Source organism: Achroia grisella, unplaced genomic scaffold (assembly GCF_030625045.1).
Source record: "Achroia grisella isolate CSIRO2021 unplaced genomic scaffold, CSIRO_AGI_Agris_v1 utg2716, whole genome shotgun sequence".
NCBI classification, from domain to species: Eukaryota; Metazoa; Arthropoda; class Insecta; order Lepidoptera; family Pyralidae; genus Achroia; species Achroia grisella.
The window spans coordinates 864,334-881,494 of record NW_026712761.1 but is presented as its reverse complement, the minus strand read 5'-3'; the positions used below and the strand labels follow the sequence as shown (position 1 = coordinate 881,494).

Below are 17,161 nucleotides of genomic sequence, written 5' to 3'. Positions count from 1 at the left end.
ACCTAATACGAGAATTATACTAAACAGATTTTAATGTACTGTGTACAAAAGGCGGTCTTATCGCTCAAGCAATCTCTTCCGTACTATATATACTCTTGCATTAATATATATATGTGTGTAGTAAACATTATTGCATCTCTTAAATTGAAGCTCTAGAGACTACATTATGGGGTTCATAAAAATCTCTTTTAAGGTTCATAAAAAATCTTAATGTCAAAGTACTTTCAAAGTGCATAAATGGTATTAATAATTTTGACTTATATATCTGTTTTATGTACAGTAATTATAAACAAATTCTTCCTAACTCGCCATAACTAAATGAGGAAATAGACATTTGACCATAGTTTTGAATAAAAGAAATTACATATGTTATTATCAGTTATCTTATAAATGATACGAAATGTAATTTTATTGCATGTAATGTGGTATTTTAAATCAATCAAACAGACAGTTGTCAATTTTAAATAATAGCATAATATCATCATATTATTAAGTTAAAGATCTCGATATTCCTTATCACTATAATTAATTAACTTATTAATAAATCAGTCACTTTTTGAGCATTTGGAAACTTAATAAAACACAAACGATAAGTAATTCTACAATTCTTATTTTTATTTAATTGTTTTAGTCCTCTCGCATTATATATATATATTAAAATAACAATATTATTACATCTAAATCCACATTAATAAAACAACATTATTCCTACACATATAAATAAATATACACCGATAAAGTGTCGCTGTCGGCCACAATTAGTAGCCTGTGAGTCGCTCGACTACTACAACTCATAGAGCACACGTATCTTGTTTGACCACTTTCACACAATACTTATGCGACACACGTAACATTACATAAACGTGGTCAGTATGTCCGTGTGTTTGTATGCGTGCTAAATATATAATATTTATTGTCACATTATGACCTAGTTTGCATAGATACCACCGAGTTACGCTTTGTAAAGTTATAAATAATAAATAATTATTTAAGAGAGCAACACGCACACGCAAGTATTTGCACAATCTTCTTTTAAAAAAATTTGGGAATAAGCTTTTTGATAATGTGGATTAATAATCCCATTGCTAGCAATGTACCATGTCAGGTTGACCTCCACGCGGTTTCCTCTGGAAATCATGTTAAATTTCTGCTGAATTTGACATGATGGGCTAGCTGTCCTGGCCTCATACTCGTCATCCTCCATTGGGGCTCCGCCAGCGTATACCGTTAGCGCAGGCGGGTGCACCATTCATTATCATGCATAAAATAAACCACCTATATACATATTAATATCTAAAACACCTAAACCAACAGTTATACTTTTATACCACCAATATAAATGTTTGCAAAGGGGTAGGAATCGAACCTGCGACCACCGGACGTAAGGCGGTGCGTTAAACCGTCAGACCACTGACACCGTGCTACTAATAAGTTAATTGTAGTTATCTCTCAATAAGTTACTTATTTTTCTCACGAGTTATTCCTCTGGGAAAATGTACCTACGAAACTTGCCTAGTTGTATTTATTTGTCATTTTTGGGGTTGGTATAAAAAACCACCCCATAAAATAATTCTCGTTTTTTACAGTTTTTAATATTGCAAAAATTTATAAAGAAATTCATTATAATTAGTTTATTTATAGTCATATATGGTTTCTATTTCATGAAGATATCTTGAATAGGTACTTAGAAAAAGAAATTTTTCGTCAAGGGGTGTCACCCTCATTATTCCCTCACTATAGGGGTTTGGGCTGTGAGATTAAGTGTCTAGCTATTTTAGATGAACAACAATAAAAACAAGGTAAGAACTCAACATCAGACGCGAGTGCAGTTTACATATGCGTATTCTTAACCCGTTAGATCCTTTTATAAAAAAAATCCACTTTTCATATCTATCTGACGTTTCATATCTGAACAGCTGATCTAACCTCTAAAACTTCAAACCGTAATAAGAAAGAAATAAAAATTAAAAAGAATTTTGTGCTCAGATTATACGCATACCTTCATATATGTTCATAAACGAAATCGCTACATCTATGGGAAATATAAATAATAAATGTCTATGGTTAGTTGCATCGTTGCATTTATTATATATAGGTACCTTATCTGTCAAATCTATGGATGCATTCTACACACCGGACCTTTTTGTCTCCCTCATGAAGCATTACGCCGTATAGGTTAGAATGAAATAGAAATATGAACGTAACGCTGGGGCTAACTTCAGATCGATGTCCATTCATCGAACAACTGTTCTAGCTATGTATATATATATAATTTAGTCTCGTCGCGAAATGATAGTAGTTTAGACGTCATATCGCAGTGATTCATTTTTAAAATGTAAACAAACATTGTTTATTTATTCAGTGAAAAAACTCCGAATTCCTACGCACCATGTCTAAAATAAAGATTGCTTGTTCTGTGCCTGTGTTTGGTTTATTAGTGTTGTTATTATTGATTGTAAATGTTATTTGCAATACGGTGATAAGCGAACATCAACACGTTCATTGTACTCATGAACACCCAAAAGAAGACCAAGTAAGTTTTGACATAAACCGAAACGTATTTATGCTCTTTGCTTTATTAGAAATTAAAAAAAATAATTTACATATGACTTTGAGGTTATGTCTTAAATTTAAAGTAACATAACATTTTTATTTTATATATAATACGGTAATATTTATCGAAATAATTTATTTAAAATGATATGGTATATACGTACGTAATTAAATTTAAATTCTATCATTTTCTTGTTGACTATGTTGTAACTTGGAAGTACAGTAACCTCACGCAGTAAGAAACCAGTAGAAAAAGAAAGCATGCTAAAACGTCCGATGCAATTTTATCTGATTAAGACTAATATGCAATGGACGGTTCTCACAGAAATTATATTCATTGTACATAAAATTGGTTACCTATTTAATTCATTTTACTAGTTTTGTGGGTGTATTTTGTTAATGTAAATCGCTACTAGTTAGTAGCTAAATTTGGTACACAGATAGTCTAGATCCAGAGAAATGACATAGATTATATACTTTTTAATGCGAAAAAAGGGTTGTAAAGGCTTCAAAGGGGAGATGAAAGGTTGTATGGAAGTATCGTCTTTTTAAATCTAGAAATTGTAACTTATTTTTAGGGCTGATGATTAATATTATGGCTGATATGATGATATTCAAAGTTTGTAAAAAGAAATTTCCTAAAGGGGTAATAAAATATGTGGATGAAAGTTTGTGAAATTCGTCATGTTTGAAGACAGAACGATGAAACTTTTCTTGGTTTTTATAAGTAGGCTAAATAATTAAAAATGTTATCCAAAGTCACTATTCTACATACGCGAAGTCGCGGGCATAGTAGTTGTATGTATATTTAAGGATAGTAAGCAGATTTTTTGATTTATTTTGAACGGCAAATAGGCTGATAGCACACCCGATGGTAAACAGTAACCGTCAGAAACAGCACTACAGAATAAAAAATTGAGCTGTCCACTTAAGAAACTTTAATGATAGGTTTTATAAAGAAATAATATGAAATGGGGTGAAGGGAATTGTTAGTAATGTGGACTGTTGACCCTATTTTTTTTTTGTGGATAATAATGGAATGGTGCACCCGCCTGCGCTAACGGCTTACGCTGGCGGGGCATGATGTCAGGTAGTAAACACGATGGTTACCAGGGGGAACCGCGTGGAGGTCGACCTGACACGGTACTATTGACCCCATTACCATTACCATGTACCATGTCAGATTAACCCCCTCGCGGTTCCTCTTGGAAACCATCCTGATAAATTCCTGGTGAATTTGTCACGGGCTAACTAATCTGACCTCATGTACATCTTGTCATCCTCCACTGGTGCCGTCAGCGTAAACCGTTAGCGTAGGCGGGTGCATCATTCCATTAAAAAAATGTCAAAAGGGATGTACCAACTCTTTTAGACCATATTGTTAATTACTCTGTGCCTTTAATTTATGCATTCTGCGTTCGTCCCTCATTTACGCAGTTTCAAATGGTAACTAACTTGTTTACATAGACAGTAGGTACTGACTCCTCAATTGAGCACTTGTTTAAATATTCATACTAATATTATAAAGCTGAAACTGTACTGTCTGTCTATCTGGTTATATTTTCACGGCCAAATCGACCAGTGAAGGAGCATGAAGCCTGAAGTCAGATCAGACCCATCGTGGACAATTCATCTGGAATTTACCACGATGGTTTCTATAACGAAGTACGAAATAATATAATATGAAGGAACCATGGAGGTCAAACTGACATGGTACATTGCTAACAATCGGGTCAACAGTCCACATTACTAACAATATCCTGTTTCCACTGTTTAGGTATGTTTTATGTATTAAAAAATATGTACTTAGTATATGTAAAAATTAAATTTAATAATGAATTAATTAAATCTGTTTAACAACTCGTAGAGTATCAAAAAAAACAGTTTTGCAAAAACAAATTTAATTTTTTATTGAGGCGTGTTCGCGCGCGGCCAAATCTTCAAAATGAGTCTAATTTGAATTTAAAAATAAATATCTATTTTTGTTTTGTAAACCTGTAAAAGCTTATTTGAAAAGAACAAGAGCTGAGTTTCTTCTCAGTTCTTCATTACTCGAAATCATTCCGAACTGACGGTAGATTTGACATATCATAATAGTCTGTAATAGACCTACATGAATAAAGATATTTTAATTTGATTGTCTATGTAAATAAATTCTTGCAAATATGGCGGTCTGAAAAAAATGTTACACAGAGTAATACAACAATTATTTTGTTTTATGATGCAAGACTGGTTACCACTAGAAGCAGAGTAAATGAGGCACGACCGCGCCATGCATAAATTAAAGACACAGAGCAATGAATAATACGTTCTGTAAGAGTCGACACAGCTCTTATGACAATTGAGTCTATGGAACAACTTAATAATAATAATAATTGTTAACTATTTCTAGGTTTGCTGGAAGAAATCTCTTTTTAGAGATAATCTCGCCCTTGTACATTGCACTATATAAAGAATAATTTGTTCGTAAAAGATTGTACATCTAAATATATATAACTCAAAGGTCACTGACGTAGTGATTTATCAACACGAATTTAAGTTTATTTTTCTAAAATGAAAATAGCCTAACTATTTTTATTTTAGAAAAATAAACTTAAATTCCACGCGGACGAAATCGCGGGCACAGCTAGTCATCTATAAGATTCGTATAACAACTATTTTGATCTTTCACAAGGAAGAAAAATGCAACAAATTGTATTGTTTCTAAAAAATAACAGATACGCAAAAAATGTTTTCTTTTTTAATTGGAAAATTGGCTTGGGCAAAACCTTTAAAAAATATCTATTCTGATATATGTGTTGAAAACATAAATAAAGAGGTATATAAAACAACATTTTTTTAAAATGAATCTATGCTGAAATGCTGTGTTGAAAAAACAATATTTATTTATTTCTTTTAGGAAGATTAACGATGTAATTTTACATGTTACTTGTCATATTAAAGTGTCCTATGCCAATTAATAATCTTACAAATATTCATAAAACAAATATTTTGTGTCTCCGTAAGGAAAACATTTTTTACATAGATTTGTATATTATGTTCTTTGTGATGCAAGACTGGTAGCCATTCGAAGCAGAGTAAATGAGGCACGACCGCGAATTGCATACATTAAAAGCCAAACATTTGCATTCATTTACTTTTTTTTTATTTATGTTCTGGCAACAAGACTTTTGAGCCTTATTATATATCTTATATAATATTAATAAGATAGTTTTTGACTATGGATGGTATGGATACATGTTTGTTACTGTTTTACACAAAATCTACTGAATGGATTTTAATAAAATATTACAATAACATAGCATCAGAATTACACATAGGCTATAAATTTTACACAGCTGCAACTTTGAGCATAGATAATCTTATATATAAAATTCTCGTGTTACAGTTTTCGTTCCCATACTCCTCTGAAACGGCTTGACCGATTCTCATGAAATTTTGTGAGCGTATTGAGTAGGTCTGAGAATCGGCCAAAATCTATTTTTCATCGCCCTAAATGTTAGCGGTAGTCCACCCCTAATTTTTTTTTTATTTTAAGGCAAAACAACGTTTGCCGGGACAGCTAGTTATTTATATATTTTTATTTCGTTTGTTGACCAGTGTAAAAAAACTTCCTTAGATGTCTGGCAAGTCATAATATACAGTAAATGATATTTTCCAAAATTCAATGAAATTATATCCTTACATAAACTACGGGCACAGCAAGCAAACTTACGCGTTTATGATATTAATAACATAATTCTAACAATAAATAGGTGTGGCATATTTATATTCGACCCAAAAAATTAGTGCTGTTTGGTAGTTTGTATTCACACGTTTCCACTTGTAAATGTAAATTTACAAGGATTATTTAAAAGAGCAACACTCAAGTTTCTTGCTCGTTCTTCTTGTGATGAGACAGCTTTCCGAACGAGCGGTATGCTCGGTTGGAAATGAAAAGCTACTCATAATAAAAAAAAATGTTATGACTATTCAAAAGTTAAATTAAGGAATTTAAAAACTTAAATTAAGAATATTTGAACAAATGATTTTCTATTCTATTCTATATTGAGTAATATTCACAATATGAATAAGCCTTCCTCAGCTTTCTTTAGCCTATATTAATAACCCATGTCATCATTGCCTTGCCTTTATCCCATTATTTGGGGTCGGCGCAGTATGTCATTCTCTTCCACTGCTCTCTATCAGTCGTCATATCTAAACATACTCTTCTTTTATTCATATCATCTTTCACACAATATATTAATAACTCATGTATTCTTAGAAATCTTAATCATAATTTCTACATTCGTTTTTGCGTGAGACTGTTACAGCTAGACATTTATCGCCTCTTAGGATTTTATTATATGCAAAGAATATAAAGATAATGTTGGAATGTACGATAATGGAATGGTACACCTGCCCACGCTAATGGTTGATGCTGGGGCACCAGTTGAGGGTGATATGACATACAAGCAAGCATGAGGTCAGGTCAGGTCATTTAGATCTCGTGGCAAATACACCAGGAAGGAGGATTGATAATCTATACATATATATAAAATTGGAGTGTCTGTTTGTAATATTGAAATAACCGTTTTTTACTGAATATTAATACGGTACATACACCAAAATAACATTTAATACAATTTTTGTCTGTCTGTCTGTCTGTTTGTTCCGGCTAATCTCTGAAATGGCTGGACCGATTTTGACGAGACTTTTATTGGCAGGTAGCTGATGTAATAAAGAATAACTTAGACTACTTTTATTTTAAAAAATCTTTTATTAAAAAAAAAAATACACGCTAACGAAATCGCGGGTACAGCTAGTAATATAATAATAATAACAACCCTGGACAATCTTACGCAAAGCAGAGCTTGTATTTATCATCATCATCTGCTTCTTCATTGTCCTATTTATTTGTGGTCGTCGTAATATGTTTTTCTCTTCCATTCATCCCTGTTCGCAGTCATCTCGTTATTTACTCCCTTTCTTACCATATCATCTTTCACACAGTCCATCCATCTCTTTTTCGGCCGTCCTCTGCCCTTATAACCATTCAAATTCATATGTAACACCTCCCTTAAAATATTATCTTCATTCCTACGCATTACATGTCCATAAGCAGAGCTTGTGTTGTGGGAACTAAAGAATTGATATAAGTACATTTTTTGTAAATACATAGGTATATACATATACATATAAAACACCCAGACCGATATGAACAATCATACACACGAATACAAATGTTTGCACCGTGCTAGGAATCGAACCCGGAAGTAAAGTGCTAGACCACCGAGCTCGTCATATATAACACTATACGTGCAAGCGGTTTCACTCATGTTAAATTTCAATAAAAAAATATAGTCTATGTGTTATTCTGATGCATAAGCTATATTACTGAAAAGTTTCATCAAAATCCGTTCAGTATTTTTTGCGTTAAATAGTAACAAACATCCATACAGACTTTCGCATTTATAATATTATATTAAGATTAAGTTGGACTGTATTTGTGAAATTTGTTACGATGTGCTAACTGCCTTGATCTCATGTTCATCTTATTATCCTCCATTGGTACATTCACCAGCGTAGAAACTGTTTGGAGGTCCACATTTTTTTTTATACTACGATGGTGACAAAAAGCATACAGTCCATCTGATGGTAAACGGTTACCGTAGCTTATGGACGCCTGAGACACCAGGGGTGTCACGTGAGCGTTACCGACCCTTAAGAAACGTCAATATACCCTTGTTGAAAAAACCCCATGCTGTAGTCTCGTGAGAAAACCTCGGCAGGTAGTTCATTCCACAATCTAAGTGTACGCGGGAGGAAGCTCCTCTAAAACCGCACTGTCCGAGACCACATAGGTTGTAGCGTGTGGAGATGAAATCCCTGTCGATAGTGAGCGGTACGATGGTAATTTTTTTTTCTAAATATTTTACCTTTCGTTTATTACTAACAATCCACCTCCACCCGTCCCCCAAGTTACCATTTCTGTCCCAGTTAATGAAGCGAGACGCGAAATGCATAATTAAAGTCACATACCAATTGCCGTATATTCAAAGTGGTCAGAATTGCGTATCACTTGTTTACTTTTTATACATGGTTATGTTACGTATTGCGGCGTTGTCTGCTTAAATTCTTATAGAAAAACATTTTTGTTTGCTAGTTGAATGTCAAACTGACGATCCACTTGCTGGTAAGTGGTAACCTTCGCTTATAATATGAACGGTACTACGGACATGATGTTATCATGTGACTCATGCATTATGGGGAAGGACATTGTTAGTTAGATGGACTTATAATAGAAATAAATATATTCGTTATTCATATAATACATTGAATAGTTATAATTTTTATTCTAGCATTCATTCGGAACGCAAACTCATCGCATGATGAGCAAGAAACTTGTGTGTTGCTCTTTTGAACAACTGTTATTTTAAATAAACATTGCTAACAATGTACCATGTCAGGTTCACTCCCTGACGACACATGGGTACATGAAATCCTTGTAAGACATAAATTATGGAAATATATTGAAGCGCCCTTGACTGCTGATAGCACTTCAGATGAAATAACAAACGTGATAAATTTCTAGCGAATTTGTCACGATGGGCTAACTGACCTGCCCTCATGTTCATCTTATCATTATTCAGTGGTGTACCATTCTATTATCATTTCCTTAAAAAATAGTATTAAACTCTGTTCAACCGTTTAGTCGTGAAAATTGAACAATCAGACAGATAAACATATATAATACTAGCTGTCACGGCAAACGTTGTTTTGCCTTAAAATAAAAAACATTAGGGGTGGACTACCCCTAACATTTAGGGGGATGAAAAATAGATGTTGCCCGATTCTCAGACCTACTCAATACGCTCACAAAATTTCATGGGAATCGGTCAAGCCGTTTCGGAGGAGTATGAGAACGAAAACTGTGACACGAGAATTTTATATATAAGATTAGTACGGATACATTGTATGTTACATTCATTGTGGTCGCCAGCACGCTATCACGGCCTCTTTTTCCCATGCATAATTTTACTAGTTTGCCAACGTCGTAGAATAAAAAATATAGGTATATTTTTGTAATAGAGCTGTTATGAAATTATATAGTTTATTAACTCCGTTAAGAAGTTCTTCTTTTTCTTCCTTTCCTTTCTGCCCATCATCCAGTACAAAAGAAGACTTAATGTGGTAAATTTCTGAGGAAAATCTCAATCAAACTTGCCATAGAATTGAAAAAGTAGTTTAATTTTGAAAAGGTAACAGAAGACATCCTAGACTTCTGGAATGGCAACGTTTGAGTGGTATTGCTGTTCATGTATATAGGGGTGTAAAAATATGTTGTAAAACAATTTTTATTAGAATAAATATTGCAATGGTAACAGTAAAGACAAGAGACATAAAAAATTTTGTTACGTTTTTAATAACGGAATAAATAAATAACTTTACATATATTAATATTTAAAGAGACTCTCAACATATAGGCTATGGTTATAGCTTACTATTAGGTGGACCAGTAGATTATTTGCTATTTCAATAAAATCTATTATTAATACGTGAAGGAAAAATCTATACATTTTTACTAATATTGCGCGGGCGGAAGAGACGTATGAAATTTCGCACAAGTCTAGTTTACTAGCACAGCAGCGTAACTCGTCACATCTGATCACAAGGCACGTACTACCCAAGGCCTGGCTTCCAACAGTCTTTGTCAGTTCTTATAAACACCACCGTTCCGGAGTTTATAAGAACTGAAGGCTGGCCATCTAGCCCAGAGTTCAACCTATGGTCTTCAAATTTTGAGTTGATCTACGGTATGGTTTTTTTTCAAGAAGTGCATATTGAGGGTTGAAGGTAGAAATCACGAGACTACAAACAGAATTACAGATTGTGAATATTGAAATAGATTATTTAAAAATTATAAATATGAAATTAATAAGAAAAAGTCAAGACCAAGAGAGAATAATAAACCAATACAAATCCATTGATATCGACGACCTTAACATTAATAAAGAAAGTAGGGGTTTGCAAATGTCTACACCACTGGGAAATAAAAAAAGATACAGGAAAAGTTTACCTAAAGAAACTGAAATTATAATGAACTCTTGTGAAAAGACACTTAATAAGATAACTACGGAACCTCAAGAATTGCAGACAACTTCGCCATTGAAAACAAAAATAATAAGAAAAATAATTTAGTCTCTCAATATTTGAGACATTATGGAGATGAGATATGTCAGGAAATTTGAGAAAAGTTGATAAGAAGAGAAGAAAACTATGTCTCATCAGCAACATTGTCACAGAAAAAATATCAAAAACAGTAATAAACAAAATGAGCAGTTCGAATGACTTCAATATGTATCATTATCTTATTTCGGGAGGCGGAGTAACAGAGGTAGAAGTACGGAAGGCAATTTTAGGTTTAAAGCGAAATATTTCCTTTGGTCATGACGAGATACCGGCTACTTTATTAGTATATTGTGTAGATGAGTTTGTACTACTTTTGACTTTTTTAATAAGCCAATTTTATGAAGAAAGTGCATTTCCTGATATTTTGAAAATAGCCTTAATACGACCAATTTTCAAAAAAGGAAGTAAATTGGATGTTAGCAATTACCGCCCCATTGCACTGTTGTCAGTAATTTCGAAAGTTTATGAAAAAATAATATATGAAAGAAATACACATTTTTTGAAAAATATAATAATTTTTGTAAAAGCCAACATGGCTTTCGGAAGAAACATTCCACGACATCTGCTATTTTTGAGTGTAATTTTGAAATTTTAAACGCATTAAATGAAAATAAGTGCGCCATCGCAATATTTATGGACATGTCTAAAGCTTACGACCGAATTTCACATAAAGTTTTACTAGAAAAGCTTGATCAAATGGGCATACGTGGACCAGCATAAAATGGCTTACGTCCTACTTAATTAATAGAAAATGGTACGTGGAAGTAAACTATTTGTCTGAAACTTACAAGAAACTTGTACAGTATAAATCACCTAGCGAAACTGTATGTGGGTGAATACCACAAGGTACCGTATTGGGATGCTTGTTATTTTTAGCATATATAAACGAACTTCCCTCTGTAATCTTATATATAAAATTCTCGTGTCACAGTTTTCGTTGCCAATATTCCTCCGAAACGGCTTAACCGATTCTCAGTAAATTTTGTGAGCGTATTGAGTAGGTCTGAGAATCAGCCAACATCTATTTTTCATCCCCCTAAATGTTAGGGGTAGTCCACCCCTACATTTTTTTTTTATTTTAAGGCAAAACAACGTTTGCCGGGACAGCTAGTACCCTACAAAATTGTATTATTTGCAGATGATGCAACTCTATTAATTACATGTGACTATAATGATATCAACAAGCTTCAAAATACTATTACAGAGGCTATAACAAAAATCGTCAAATATTTAAAAAACATTAATGTAATTTATCTTATATATTATTTTTAATATTAATAATTATTGAAATTGTAAATATATATATGTTAGTATCAGTGGACTTTAAGAATGTTTTAGCTATCTAACAATAAAATAGTAATTATTAACAAATCAATATATCTATATAGAAAAACCATTAATCTAAAGTTAAATTTTAATAAAACAAATTATGTAGTTTAGACCATACCAGAGAACCCAATTAAACCTTACGACATATCAAGAGGGTCAAAAAATGTAGACGCTATTTGGAGTTACTATGGACTCGACTTTGAATTGGAAAGCCATGTAAATACAGTGGGAAACAAACTGAGCCGATTTTCATTTGCATTACGAGAATTACGAAAAAATACAAACGAAATATGTGCCCTCACCGCATACCACAGTCATGCTGCAGCCTGGATAAGGTACGGTATCGTACTTTGGGGCAACTCATCAGATATAAAATCTATAATAATTCTTCAGAAGCGTTGTCTTAAAATAATAGCACTCACAGCACCTAGGGAATCGTGTAAGAATCTTATTCCTAAATATAAAATACTCACAGTAACCAGTGTATACATTTTTGAGTTATGCCGGTTTGTAAGAAAAAATCCGCAATATTTAAAAAAAATCAATGATGAACGGCGTTTTGTCACTCGTCGCGTAAATGACTTAATCCTGCCCACACCTCATCTCGCACTTTATAAAAACAGTTCATACTACATGGCTATAAGGGGTTTCAATCATTTACCAAATTCAATAGAAGCCGTTCAAGATAGACAATTTGATAAAATATTGAAACAATTTATGGACATGTAATGCGTAGGAACGAGTATAATATTTTAAGAAAGGTGTTACATATGAATGTGGATCGTTATAAGGGCAGAGGAAGGCCGAAAAAGAGATGGATGGACTGTGTGAAAGATGATATGGTAAGAAAGGAAGTAAATAACGCGATGACTGCGAACAGGGATGAATGGAAGAGAAAAACATATTACGACGACCACAAATAAATGGGATAAGGAAGAAGCAGATGATGATTGAAACAATTCCTTCTTACTAAAATATATTACAATATTAATGAATATTTCAATGAAAATTTATAGTTATGGTTTAATACAGACATTGGCATTATAATGATTGACTTTGAATAGGAAGGTTTTAGTTTTTTAATGAGATTTTGTAATTTACATTTATTATATATTGTATAAACATTTTTGACATTTGAATTATAATATTATGAGGTCCTGTTGTTTATGAATATATATATATATATATATATATATATATAATATAGGTATGTTGTATCATATTGCCATGCCTTTTCAGGGCGTCACAAAGAATTTTAAAAACTCAACCACACTCTGTATATATGTGCTTTATTTTGTGATACTGCAATAAATAAATAAAAAAAATTGTGGTCAGTTTTAGAGAATATGGCCTGCTCTAAGCAACATGGCAACATTGAGTCTTAAAATCTTTTGAGTAAGCAGTGGCGAAATTTCCCTTGGAAAGAGTGCGTATATCCATAGATTTGTGGCCAAACAGATTAAAGGCCTGCGATGCCGATCCTTAAGAAGCCTTGATGTACCCTTCTTGAAAACCCATGCTGTAGTTTTGTGAGAAAACCTTGGCAGGTAGTTCATTGCATTGCATCTACACCAACATTGCTATATTGCTGCTGGGCGATAACTATTAAAAAAAAAGCTACGCAAACTCGCGTCTAAGAGCTAGTTTCAATAAAACAGATTGTTGATGCAATCTAACCTTGCTTCATTTATCTTAAGGACCGTCGTTTAATTGGTATCGTACATTTACAATTAACGTACATTTAAAACATGAAATTAGACGAGGTAAATGAGTATTCTCTATGGTCTTCCGTGACGATCTCTGGTCTAATCTCCTTAATTGAAATAAGGAATGAAATATTTTTTCTTAATCTGTATTATTTTTTTTTCAGCACAGTATTTTTACAAGTCGTTGTTTAGCATTTATTTTCAAAATATTTGTCTGCAATGATGAAATATTTATATACAAGCTCGCCTCAATTAAAACAAGACAATTTTTCATATAACACTACGCAAATTTCTCTCCTTTAGATGTATTATAAGTTGTAACATAGATTAATTTTTGTTTCTTTTAAAAAGGCGGAATGCCAACTCTACAGAGTAGAGTAGTAATGGATGTACTGTTGATTGCTCTGTGAAATAAGCTAAAATCTCCTTGAAACGTTTAAACTTTATTTTTAATGTAATTTTTTTGATCCAGTTTTTTTTTTCAAATACAGAAAAGAGCAGGGCATAATTGTTGAATAGTTAAAATAGTTTTATTTGATGTAAATAAGGGAGTTTAACAGATAATTATAATTATAATATAGATGGAGAATTAGCATAGACTATTGTGTAAGTCAATTTATAAGGAAACTGAACTAGTCATTATTAAACTACTGACTTTGACGTTACAAAACGTTATGTGGAATATGTTATACGTTATAAATTCGATTCCACGCACGTTGCAAACATTTGTATTCATGAGTATGATTGTTTGTGCATATATACATAGAAAACACCCAGACCGATGTCTGTCTGTTTGTGTTTCCAAAAAAAATCTATATATCTAAATGACGCTGTGTGAATTGTTTTGGATTTTATCTTTCTTATGGATGATGCACCCGCTTTCGCTGGCGGGGCCCCAGTGGAGGATGATAAGATGATGAGGTCAGGCCAGTTAGCCCATCATGGTAAATTCACCAGGAATTTATTACGATGGTTTGCATGGGGCACCGCGTGGGGTCAACCTGACGTGGTACGTTGCTAGCAATGAGATTATTAGTCTACATCCTGTTCCTCCTTTCTATATATATTATGTTTGTGTTTACAAATGTATGTAAGTGTTTTATCAGTTGTCTAGTACCCATATTACAAGCTCTACTTAGCTTGAGAGTAGATGACGCTCCGTGGATTGTTCTGGATTTTTATTATTATAATTGGACGACCTCGGTGGTTTAGCGGTTTAACATACTGTCTTACCTATGGTCGCGGGTTCGTTTCCTCGCGCGGAACAAAAATTTTATTCATGAGTATGATTGTTTGTGTCGGTCTGGGTGTTTTTTATGTATAACATGTATGTATTTACGAAAAAAATGTATATCTATGTATTTGTATCAGTTATCTAGTACCCATAACACAAGTTTTAGCTAGGTTAACTTGGGTCTAGATGCCGCTTTGTGAATTGTCCTGAGATTATTATTATATACTAGCTGTACACGCGATTTCGTCCGCGTGGAATTTAACTTTATTATTCTAAAATAAAAGTAGCCTAAGTTACTCCTTATTACATCAGCTACTTGCCAAAAAAAAGTCCCGTCAAAATCGGTCCAACCATTTCAGAGATTAGCCGGAACAAACAGACAGACAGACAGACAAAAATTAAAAAAAAAGTTATTTTGGTGTATGTACTGTATTTATATTCATATGTATGTAGTAAAAAACTGTTATTTCAATATTACAAACAGACACACCAATTTTCTTTATATGTATAGATGTATAGATATTGAATTTTCATTACTGTATGAAAAACATCATTACTGTATATGATGCCACGCCGCGGCCGCGGCCGGTGAATACTCTATGTAAGTTTTGGTTACATAGTCGACTAGCTTTTGCCTGCGGCTTCGCTCGCGTTAATATATCCATTAGGGGTTGAATTTATCAAAATCCTTTCTTAGCGGATGCCTACGTCATAACATCTACCTGCTTGCCAAAATTCAACCCGATCTTTCCAGTGGTTTGGGCTGTGTGTTGATAGATCACTATGTCAGTCACCTTTGAGTTATCTTATATATAAAATTCTCGTGTCACAGTTTTCGTTCCCATACTCCTCCGAAACGGCTTGACCGATTCTCATGAAATTTTGTGAGCGTATTAAGTAGGTCTGAGAATCGGCCAACATCTATTTTTCATCCCCCTAAATTTTAGGGGTCGTCTACCCCTAAATTATTTTTTTATTTTAAGGCAAAACAACGTTTGTCGGGACAGCTAGTATATATAGATATATAGATGTGCCATACAGTTGTGAACGAGATGACAATAATGAAAGTAAATTACGCAACTTGTAACAATAAGAGAGTGCGTGCGAAAAGTTTATAAAACGTTTCTCATTACAGTTCGTGGCGTGTGGGAATATTGTTCTCATTGATAAGTTCAATTTTAGAGTTAAAATTAGTTCTCTTAATAAAATGTCTGACATGAAATATTAATTTACTAAGTTTAAAACCCACTACTATCTGTACATATAAATAAAATTGGTGTGTCTGTTTGTAATATTGAAAGTTTTTTACTACACGCATATGAATATAAATACGGTACATACATCAAAATAACATTTTTTATAAATTTTGTCTTCTGTCGGTCTATTTGTTCCGGCTAATCTCTGAAATGGCTGGACCGATTTTGACGGGACTTTTTTGGCAGGTAGTTGTAATAAGGAATAACTTAGGCTATTTTCATTTTAGAAAAATTCTATTATTTTAGAAAAATAAAGTTAAATTCCACGCGGACGCAGTCGCACCCGCGACATCGTCTGCTAGCTAGTATACACTATATAATATAGCAAATGTAGCACAGCACAGGGCACAGCTAGCAAACTTACGCGTTTATAATATTAGTGAAATAATTCTAACAATATATAGTTGTGGCATATTGAGAAATATACATAATACTAGCTACTCGCCCCGGTTCGCACGGGTGTACAACTGTACATGTATTACACATATAAACCTTCCTCTTGAATCACTCTATCTATGAAAAAAACCGCTTCAAAATTCGTTGCGTAGTTTTAAAGATTTAAGCATACATAGGAACGGACAGACAGCGATAACGACTTTATTTGATACTATGTAATGACTATGTGAGGGAAGTTACCTCTGAACCTCTCATTTTAACAGAGTAACTAGTGTTACGAGTAAATATCATAGAATAACTGATGATCAAAAATATATTTCTACTAGCAAACCCGGCCACGCGTTGCTGTGGCTAAGGTTCTTGAATAAAATAATATTGCGACTATAAATTGAGATGTAAGCTATCCTATCTTTTAAGTTGGATCAAATTGCATACAACGTGGAAATCAAATTTGTAATCGGTTCAGTAGTTTGAGAGTCCATCGCGGATAAATAACATGACACATAATCTATAAT

General features: G+C 33.2%; 1 protein-coding gene across 2 annotated transcripts in view; it reads left to right on the top strand.

Annotated features, from left to right (window-relative positions):
- The first annotated feature begins 2,287 nt into the window (after positions 1-2,287).
- Positions 2,288-17,161, top strand: part of LOC131842977 (leishmanolysin-like peptidase) — a 98,639-nt gene continuing 83,765 nt past the window's right edge. For both annotated transcript variants that reach the window (XM_059191571.1, XM_059191570.1), the window contains exon 1: positions 2,288-2,533. In XM_059191571.1, the coding sequence (XP_059047554.1) occupies positions 2,390-2,533 (144 nt within the window). In that variant the 5' untranslated portion in view covers positions 2,288-2,389. The remainder of the gene's footprint in view (positions 2,534-17,161) is intronic.